The following is a 10,604-nucleotide window of genomic DNA, read 5'->3' on the forward strand; positions in this document are numbered from 1 at the left end:
ATTTTATCACACACATTTTCAATTACGACTAGTATTTTATATTTCGATGGTTTCATATTACATGTCTTTTTATAGAGTTATACATAAATTAAGGATATTGAAAAAAAGACATCATTGCTCCTTATTTATTGATTCAAATATTTATTTATTCTATGATAAATCTATTATTCTAATTAATTTCTGTAAATCTGCGTTTTATAGCAGAAAAAAATGAATTAACATATACCGATCATATAAAATGACATGTAATATGAAACAAAAAAGAATCTCTAGAAAAACATAATATGAAACAGAGGCATTAATAATTAAGGGGGCGTTTGGTTCACAAGGGGTAAGCATTAATTCCTTTATGTGTTTGGATATGTTTAGGAAAGGGAACAGAGGTAAAGGGAGTCCAATTCCATACATGGTTTGGGATAACGGGCTTAACTTAAAGTGGGGTAAACCCATAATCTAAAATGGATAAAGAGAATGAGTTTTTTTTAAACAAATAAGAATAAAAGAAATGAAACCCTCTCGTTCCCGTTCCTATTCCCATTCCTAAAGACCCCGAACCAAACGCCCCCTAAGAGAAATAACTCAATTGAGCATGGCTGAAGTTCACGAACGCAAGGAAGAAGATTAGTTTGCTGTCTAGGTTTTAATTTTTGTGACTTGTTGCACAAGAGGAAACCACGTAGCGACGTCGTTTTGTCAAGTTTCTAAAACCTAAACTAACGCCCCTAACGAAGCCCCCTTTTCTGTCCTATTTTCTTTTCTTTCAGAACCATCACACTCTCTTCTTACAAAATCCCTAATCGTCCATCTTTTCTATCAATTTCGAATTGGAAATCGCAGTCGATCGTCCCCTCTTTCACGATCTCTCTCTCTCTCTCTCTCTCTCTCTCTCTCACTCACTCACTCACTCACCGTCTCCTATCCTACTTTTCTGGAACGACTCCTTCTCTCTCAGTAGTTCGGTTCGAATAAAGCAGCAGTAGGCGGTGTCGGTTTGCTTGGTTTGTTCCTTTTTATGTATTTGATGTTAATTATTTTGTATGAAGTTGTTTGATTCGCTAATTCCTTTTTTTATTCCTATTATGTATTGTATTTTGTGTATTTTTTGATGTTATTAACAGGGATGGTTGGTTTGCTGTGTTTTTTATGTATTTATTTTTTGCTGTTCTTAACAACATGGATGGTTTGCATAATGAACTTATCTAATCCAACTTAATAATAAGGAATTAGCATTTTAGCATAATGAACTTATCTTATCCTAATCCAACTAAATTACTCTAATCCAACTAATTTAAGCCAATTTTAACACAATGGACTTGTATGTTTGACTAAATTAATGTCGTTGTTGATTTTTTGTACAATTTTTTTATACCATATATATAGTTTGCCCCCACTATTTAGAATTCCTAGACCCATCCCTGCAAGCAAGTTAAAAACTCCCAATTCTCAAATAGTAAGGTTTCGATTGAGCAGAATCTGATTCTTTCTAAATTATCTTCAGGCTACAAGTTTCATCTATTCAACATTATATATGGGGAGAAACGTAGTGTCTGACGAAGAAGGTAATGGTTGGATTTCTGTTTTGTCAATCCTCTTCTATCTGAATATTTACTTCAAATTTCTCATGCTTTCTGTTTTGGCAGATGAGGTTGAGTTCGAAGACGAGGAGAGGGAGCCTGTTGAAGCTGATGCTGTTGACGACGACGAAGATGAAGAAGAAGGTTTGTGCCATTGGATTTTCTTTCCCTGAGATCCTTTCTACTCTCTTCTACTTTATTATTAATAATTCTCTTGGTTATATGATGTACTTGTGTTTTTGCAGAAGGACAAGATGAATACGAGAAGGATGATTTTATTGTAGATGATGTTGAGGAAGAAGAAGCAGATGAAGAAGAGAGGCCAGACAGTGATGAAGAAAGGCACAAGAAGAAAAAGAAAAAGAAGAAAAGGTTTTTTTTTTTTTTTAAGAACTAAGAAAATCTTATGTTGGTGTTCGGTATATTGCAAGCCACATGCCATTAAAAAAGCGGGGTTTTGCTCTTAATGATGTTACTTCTACATTTCTAGAGAATCTTAGGGTGGTCCATAATGAAATGCAGTTCTAGGACAATGATGAGTTACTTATTCTTTGCTGTATGCGACTGTCTTTGGTATATTGAAAGCCATGTGCCATTAAACAAGTTGGTTTCGTGCTTTTAATTATGCTACTTTTGACATTTCTAGAGAATCTGAGGATGTCCTCGATGAAGATGATTACGAGCTTCTTCGAGACAACAACGCTTATCATCACCGACCAAAGGTTGTAGATTGCATCTTTTATCCCTCTTTGGTATTACTTTTTTGTTCAAATGCTCTTTGTAGTTATAAGGACTATTCTGTGTCAACTTCAGGATAGCAAAAAATTTAAGCGCTTGAAAAAAGCTCAAAGGGATTCTGATGAGGACCACTTTGGGCTTTCTGATGAGGAGCTTGATGGAACTAAAGGAGGGCGAACAGCTGAGGAGAAACTCAAACGATCTTTATTTGGTGATGATGAAGGTATGTATCAAATATACATGCATATATATATTATATATATATATTATCAATCTTAGTAAATTTCATATCGTGGTTTAGTAATAACTTATGGTAATGTTATAGGAGTTGCTCTTGAAGATGATGCTGAAGAGGAGCCAGCAGAAGAGGAAGATGGTTACATAGGGGAGGAAGACGATATGGCCGACTTCATCGTGGATGAAGAGGTTGATGAACATGGAGCTCCAATGAGGTATGGTTTCCAATGCTCATGTTGAATGCTTCTCTGTCCTGCATGGGAACTCCCTTTCAATTGATATGAACAATCCCAATTGATATGAACATTTGCAGACGGCGGAAACTGAAGAGAAAAAAGTCTAGGCAGGCTTCAGGAGTTACATCATCATCTTTGCAGGAAGCCCAGGAGCTATTTGGTGATGTTGATGAGCTCCTTTCGCGCCGCAAACAGGAGTTAGAATCTAGTGAATGGAAGGAAACAAGATTGGATAAAGAATTTGAACCGACTGTACTTTCTGACAAATACATGACTGAGAAAGATGAGCAGATTAGGGTTACTGACATTCCAGAGAGAATGCAGGTTAATATGCACAATCTGCAATTTAAATTCTATTGCAGATTTTTATCTGCTGGCATTCTGTTGCATTGTTTTAGTTGCTTCATGTCATATTTCTTTGGCAGGTATCCGAGGAAAGCACCGGTTCTCCTCCTACAGATGATGTCAGTATAAGAGATGAGACCCACTGGATATTAAATCAACTTGCTAATGGCATGGTGCCTTTGTTGGATGTGCCTGTAGACATAGATGACATTGTCCGATTTTTGGAGCTGCACCATGTGCAAAAACTGGATGTTAGTACTTAAAATGATTTCTAATTGTTAAACCTCCATTTTACAGTCTGTTCTTATCTTACTTCTTGCTGCATTCTTTTTTGTTAGATCCCTTTCATTGCTATGTATCGGAAGGAGGATTGTTCAAGTCTGTTGAAAGGACTTGAGCAACCTGATGTTGATGATGAGAATCGCGATAGATCAGACAGAACATCCATGCTCAAGAGTCACAAGGTATAGAATTTTCTGCCATGGACAAACTTTAAGGATACCACTGTAAAGATGGATCTCCAATGTCTAGGACAAGGATGGAAGTTTAGGATCTAATCTCTAAATGTTGTTGTGACAGGTGCTTTGGGCTATTCAGGACTTGGATAGAAAATGGCTGCTTCTGCAAAAACGAAAGAATGCTCTTCGTTTTTACTACAATAAACGATTTGAAGAAGAATCTCGACGGATATATGATGAGACGAGACTCAATTTAAATCAGAAGTTATTTGAATCGATTGTTAAGTCACTTGACGAGGCAGAATCAGAAAGAGAGGTTGATGATGTTGATTCAAAGTTTAATTTGCATTTCCCTCCTGGTGAGGTAGGTGTGGATGAAGGACAGTATAAGAGGCCCAAAAGGAAATCTCAATATAGCGTTTGCAGCAAGGCTGGCCTGTGGGAAGTTGCGAGCAAATTTGGGCTTAGCGCCGAGACTCTTGGATCATACTTGTCTTTAGTTAAAATTGTGAGTGTTCATGGATTAGAGTTGATAATTTGCCTTCATGGTGGCTTAATTCTCTCCTTGTATTTGATTGTAGGGGGGTATACTGGAGAACGCAAAGGAAACTCCAGAGGAGATGGCTTCAAACTTTACCTGCGCAATGTTTGAAACTCCCCAGGCAGTTCTTAAGGGTGCCAGGCACATGGTATACATTTACCTTCTTGTTCTCGTCCAGATATGCTAATACTAAGATTTTAATGGTTTTTTTTTTATATTTTTTATATTTTTTAATGCCTCATCATCAGATCAAACTGTGGTGCTTTTTTCCTCTGTTTATTTTTCTTTCATTGAAACTTTCCAGGCTGCAGTTGAGATAAGTTGTGAGCCAAGTATAAGGAAACATGTCCGTACTCTATACATGGAAAATGCTGTAGTATCCACCAGTCCAACAGCAGATGGAAATCTTGCAATAGATTCTTTTCATCAATTTGCTGGTGTTAAATGGTTGCGTGAGAAGCCAATGAACAGGTTTGAGGATGCTCAATGGCTTCTTATCCAAAAGGCTGAAGAAGAGAAGCTTATTCAAGTTACATTTAAACTTCCAGAAAAATATATGGATAAGTTGATTACTGAGTGTAAAGATCATTACCTTAGTGATGGTGTTAGTAAATCTGCTCAGCTATGGAATGAGCAAAGGCGGTTGATTCTTGAAGATGCTCTGCATAATTTTCTGTTACCTTCAATGGAGAAAGAAGCTAGATCCTTGTTGATAAGTAGATCTAAGACCTGGTTGCGCTGGGAGTACAGGAAGGTTTTCTGGAATAAAGTTTCAGTTGGTCCATACCAGCGGAAAGAAAATGATATTTCTTCAGATGATGAAGCTGCTCCAAGGGTCATGGCCTGCTGTTGGGGCCCTGGGAAGCCGGCAACAACTTTTGTTATGTTAGATTCATCAGGAGAGGTGCTCGATGTACTTTACGTTGGGTCCCTCACGTTGCGATCTCAAAACATTAAGGACCAGCAAAATAAGAAAAATGACCAGGAAAAAGTTTTGAAGTTTATGAATGATCACCAACCACATTTGGTTGTCTTAGGAGCTGTGAATTTGTCATGTACGAGGCTGAAGGAAGATATTTATGAGGTAATTATTGGCACACTCATTTTTTCTAATTTTTTTTTTCCCGTAGAAAGAGTTGTTCCTTGAGGTGACTTGACCTGTGATCATCATGGAATGTCAATTGATTCTTGATTTTCCTTTTACAATCTTTGGTGTTCTTCAAATAGTTGAAAATATTAACTATGATATGGTTTATTGTTATTACTGCTACTTAAGTGGTGGTATTGTATTAACTTAGTTTCTTACACTGCTATACTGATGGACCTAACTATTTGTTTGATTGCTAATGCCACTATTGTTCTGTCATTACTATTTTGGGAATGTTTGTTGACGCTTTTATACTTTGCTAATGTTTCTTGTGTGAGATTTGGGTCTGTGAAGAGCTTATGTTGGTCAATTACTTGCACAATATGCAGTTTTGACATTCATCATCTGTTTGAGGTTTAAGCTCTATCAAGGCTGTTTGGAGCTGTAAATTGCATAAATGGATTTTTAATTTCTTTCATTCTTATTATGTGCTCTGTAGTTTTCCTTAGGTGTTTCTGTTCAGCTCATTCTTTCTGGTGCTTATTACTTTCCCCTCATGTTCTTCAGATCATTTTTAAGATGGTAGAGGAAAATCCCAGGGATGTTGCACATGAGATGGATGAATTAAGCATTGTATATGGTGACGAGTCTTTACCCCGCCTTTATGAAAATTCTCGGATTTCTTCTGACCAGCTAGCTGGGAAGCCAGGTACTGTGCATGTTTTTCCTTTTTTTTCTTCCACTAATCATGCGAGTGATCACATTCGAGTTAATCAAGTCCTTCCTCGTATGTTTATTAGGCATCGTAAGGCGAGCTGTGGCCCTTGGACGCTACATACAAAATCCACTGGCAATGGTGGCAACACTTTGTGGACCAGCAAGGGAGATTTTGTCTTGGAAGCTCAGCCCCTTGGAGAGCTTTCTCAACCCTGATGAGAAATATGCAATAATTGAACAGGTTATGGTAGACATCACAAACCAGGTGGGCCTTGATATCAACATGGCATGTAATCATGAATGGTTATTTGCTCCTTTACAGTTCGTTTCTGGGCTTGGGCCTAGAAAGGCAGCATCCTTGCAGAGGTCATTGGTAAGGGCCGGTGCCATTTTCACTAGAAAAGACTTTGTGACAGTCCATGGACTTGGTAAAAAGGTGTTCGTGAATGCAGTGGGATTTCTGCGTGTCCGGCGTAGTGGCCTGGCTGCAAGCAGCAGCCAATTCATTGATTTGTTGGACGATACTAGGATACATCCTGAATCCTATGGCCTCGCACAGGAGATGGCAAAAGATGTTTATGAAATGGACAGTGGTGATGCGAACGACGATGATGAGGCCTCGGAAATGGCAATAGAGCATGTTAGGGATCGCCCTAATTTGTTGAAAACTCTTCTACTTGACCAGTATCTTCTTGATAAACAGCGGAAAAACAAGAAACAGACTTTTGAGGATATAAGAAGAGAATTGATACAAGGTTTTCAGGATTGGAGGAAACATTATAAAGAACCAACTCAGGATGAAGAGTTCTACATGATTTCAGGTGAATCTGAGGATACCCTTGCTGAAGGGAGAATAGTACAGGCTACTGTCCGGAGGATGCAAGGTGGAAAGGCAATATGTATGTTGGATTCTGGATTGAATGGGATCCTTGCAAAGGAAGACTATGCGGATGATTGGAGGGATATACCTGAGTTGTCTGACAGGCTGCATGAAGGTGATATACTCACTTGTAAGATCAAATCGATCCAAAAGAATCGATATCAAGTATTCCTCGTTTGTAGGGAGAGCGAGATGAGGAGTAACAAATATCAACAGGGTAGTGACTTGGATCCATACTACCACGAAGATCGAAGTACTTTGCAAAATGCGCAAGAAAAAGCTCGCAAGGAGAAGGAGCTTGCTAAGAAACATTTCAAGCCTAGGATGATTGTTCATCCTCGATTTCAGAATATAACTGCTGATGAGGCGATGGAGGTATTTAGTTCTTTCTTCTTGATTATACTATAACTCAGTTGTAATTGAGTTGCATTCTTGATTTTATATGGTCTAGTCTGAAAACCAAGAATTTTTCCAAATATCATTCAGCATATAAATAGTAACCCATAGGCTATTAGCCTTGAGGTTTAACTAAGTTCACGGGTCATTTTTACTAGACAAGGCAAAAGAGAGTTTTGTATCTTGTGTATACTTTTCCCTTTCACTTCTGACCTTGTTTCCAACGAAAGAATATCAAGTTATAAAAAATATCAAATAATTTTATTGTAATTGACGTTTTCTGCTGTATTTTTTGCATCAATATTGAAAAGTAGGCTTTAATGAAGTAATTTTGGGTTTTTGCAACTATTCAGTTTAAACCAATTCTCTTTATTAATTACCTTTGTGGTTGTGTCTTGTAACTATGATGTTTGTGAATATGCTTCACAGCTTCAGTATGACATGGGGATCACCTGCTTTAACCATACAGCGAGTGACAGCCTCTTTTGCTTGCACTAGAAGGTTGTCCAAATATACTCTTTAAGCTGGTGCAGTGAAGCATCAATAACTAACTATCAAATTGATTAGTCAGTGTAGTGACGTGCTTAATGAGAAATGTGTCCTCCAGCACTAAAACACTATCCGATTAATGCTGCATTTGAGTTTTTGCGTGCTTATGATGAATTCTTGTTCTTAACTCTTGTTTTAGTATTTTTTTCAATTATCATTATTAGCTTTTCTCTGAGCTTGTTGATCTTTTGTAAGTTTTTTGATGTTGTTAAATGTGCAATATCCTGCTGTGATTTTTTCTTTTAATCAAAGTTTTGCATTGTGCTCGTATTATTTTCAAATAATTGTTCCTTTTTTTTTTAAATTTCTTTTAATGTTCATAACAAATGATCATCACTGTTCTCCTTTACAGTTTTTATCTGACAAGGATCCTGGGGAAAGCATCATTCGTCCTAGTTCTCGTGGGCCATCTTACTTAACTCTGACTCTTAAAGTTTATGACGGGGTTTATGCCCACAAGGACATTGTTGAAGGTGGAAAGGAGCACAAAGACATTACAAGTTTACTTCGTATTGGGAAGACTCTAAAAATTGGGGATGACACCTTTGAGGATTTGGATGAGGTTAGACTTTCTAATGATCATCACTATTACACTTTCTTGGGCGAGGGATTTCTGGCATCTTATCTTTTGTCCTAATGTATCTGAAAGGAGTCTCAGAGTAGAATTATTTTATTTATTTAACTTTTTTTTTTTTTCGCGTGAAGGTAATGGATCGCTATGTTGATCCCTTGGTGACTCATCTAAAGTCTATGCTAAGTTATCGCAAGTTTAGACGGGGAACAAAAGCAGAAGTTGATGAGCAACTAGGGATTGAGAAAGCAGACTATCCTGGAAGGATACCTTATTCTTTTGGAATTTGTCATGAACATCCAGGCACATTCGTTCTGACATATATTAGGAATACTAATCCACATCATGAGTATGTTGGTCTCTATCCTAAGGGATTCAAGTTTAGGAAAAGGATGTTTGAGGACATTGATCGGCTTGTGGCATACTTCCAGAGGCATATTGATGATGCACTGCATGAAATGACACCGTCAATCAGATCTGTTGCTGCTATGGTGCCAATGCGAAGCCCTGCAACTGGGGGCTCTTCAGGAGCATCAGTTAGTGGTGGCTGGGGGGGTTCATCAAATGATGGTGGCTGGAGAGGCGGCCAGTCTTTCGACCGAGATCGGTCTTCTGGGCAAAGTTCCAGGACAGGTACAAGTTTTGAAACAGTCACCTTCGACCACATGCACACACCCCTAGCTCACAACTATTCACTCCATGCGCACGTATTCTTTTCCTTTTTCCTCGTGGAATTTGACATAATATTTTGGTTCCCGCAATAATTTAACCCTCAATTTCATAGTTTTGATTGATGGTGTTTGCATTAGATTTTGGTTTATTTCATGACTGTGTTTTTACCTTCTGACTTGACCATCCACCCGTTTTTTGTTTGTTAAAAAAACTGCAACTGCAATATGTGCTGTGTTTCGCGCACAACTGAATTTAATACGTGACATCTATTTTCTTTTCATATTCTACAATTCCCTCCAATGTGTGTTAGCATGTACGAATTTTGGACCTAGCTTCTTGCTTATCTATTCAAGGTGGTGAAATTTATTTTCGAATATTGCTTTCTACAGGGAGAAACGAGTATAGAAATGTCAGTAACCGAGATGGTCATCAGAGTGGTATACCAAGGCCATATGGTGGGCGGGGACATGGTCGCAGAGGAAACAACACAGGGAATGACCGGCAAGATTCAGGGTCTGATAATAAGAATTCAAGATGGGATTCAGGTCCCAAGGATAGTGGTGGAGGAGGTTGGGGAAACTTCCCAGGCGCTAAAGTTCAAAATTCACCTGGCAGGGAGGCCTTTCCTGGGGGTTGGGGAGCCGGTAAAGGTACAAGTGGAAGTGTAAGTGGCGACTGGGGGCAGCCCTGGGGAGCTGGTAAAAGTGCAGGTGGTGGCTCAGACAACAGGGGTTCAGGGGGGCAGGGTAGCAGCTTCAAGAAAACTCCTTCACAATCACAAGGTGATGATGGATGGACTTGAGTTGGCAGCTGCCGTGGCTGCAGTTGCTGACTGGCATTACATCACAGTCTTAATCCGGAAATTGTAGATTAAGTAGTGAATCCGGTGTAGTTTAGGTTGTAGTGGAGATGATAAAGAAGGGTCACTTCATATGGTGATTCCAAATGATGCTTATTGTTGTCGAAAATTCCTGGAATGGTCCGGGACCAAACTGGTTCTGGACTGTCAGAATGTGACACGTCGGTAGAGGTGCAGACGAGTGGTCTACGACCAGTTGTGTTTGAGAATGAATTACGGGAACAGAGAAGAAGAGCGTATAGAGAAGTAGAAAAGTAAGAATAGGAGAGGTTTTCTGTAAATTTTCTGTTATGAGACGTAGCATATATTGCATTCCTGCTTTATGTATGTATTATAGGAAAAATATGCCTCTGAATTTTTGTTACATTTTCTTGTTACATTTCAAATTAAGTTTTTGAACTGTTCGAACATCACAAATTTCAGAATTATTTATAGGAGCTTAATGGAACAAAATCATAGGAGTTTTAAGTGAATTCAAATTTAAGGGTAAGGATTTAATAGTAAAAATGCATTCGTAGATTTTGTTTATACTACTAATTACAGTGGCTAATTAGTATTTTACCCTTAATGTTTTTTTTTTTTGATAAGCAACTTCATTTTACCCTTGATGTTTATATAGATTAATAAAACCACAATTTTGATATGCTAACATAGTATCACTTTTGAATTATTGACAACAAAATATCACATTAGAGATTAAATAGATACCCAAATTTCATTTTAAGTCAAATTGATAATGCAATA

General features: G+C 38.1%; 1 protein-coding gene across 1 annotated transcript; it reads left to right on the plus strand.

Annotated features, from left to right (window-relative positions):
• The first annotated feature begins 738 nt into the window (after window positions 1-738).
• Window positions 739-10,270, plus strand: LOC136205468 (transcription elongation factor SPT6 homolog). Its single transcript, XM_065996073.1, has 18 exons — window positions 739-998; window positions 1,499-1,559; window positions 1,641-1,718; window positions 1,820-1,946; window positions 2,221-2,296; window positions 2,388-2,535; window positions 2,638-2,764; window positions 2,863-3,109; window positions 3,211-3,381; window positions 3,469-3,594; window positions 3,710-4,096; window positions 4,170-4,277; window positions 4,434-5,213; window positions 5,784-5,925; window positions 6,017-7,188; window positions 8,111-8,320; window positions 8,464-8,962; window positions 9,391-10,270. The coding sequence occupies exons 2-18, from the start codon at window positions 1,529-1,531 to the stop codon at window positions 9,801-9,803; spliced, it is 4,842 nt and encodes a 1,613-aa protein (XP_065852145.1). The 5' UTR covers window positions 739-998; window positions 1,499-1,528; the 3' UTR covers window positions 9,804-10,270.
• Window positions 10,271-10,604: the final 334 nt, after the last annotated feature.

Source organism: Euphorbia lathyris, chromosome 9, assembly GCF_963576675.1.
Source record: "Euphorbia lathyris chromosome 9, ddEupLath1.1, whole genome shotgun sequence".
Classification (NCBI taxonomy): domain Eukaryota; kingdom Viridiplantae; phylum Streptophyta; class Magnoliopsida; order Malpighiales; family Euphorbiaceae; genus Euphorbia; species Euphorbia lathyris.

Excerpts from the sequence above, each read along its gene's own strand:
- LOC136205468 (XM_065996073.1), top strand. The coding sequence starts at position 1,529 with ATGGGGAGAAACGTAGTGTCTGACGAAGAAG. Across the intron at positions 1,560-1,640 it reads CGTAGTGTCTGACGAAGAAG|ATGAGGTTGAGTTCGAAGAC; the intron begins GTAATGGTTGGA and ends CTGTTTTGGCAG. Across the intron at positions 5,926-6,016 it reads CCAGCTAGCTGGGAAGCCAG|GCATCGTAAGGCGAGCTGTG; the intron begins GTACTGTGCATG and ends TATGTTTATTAG.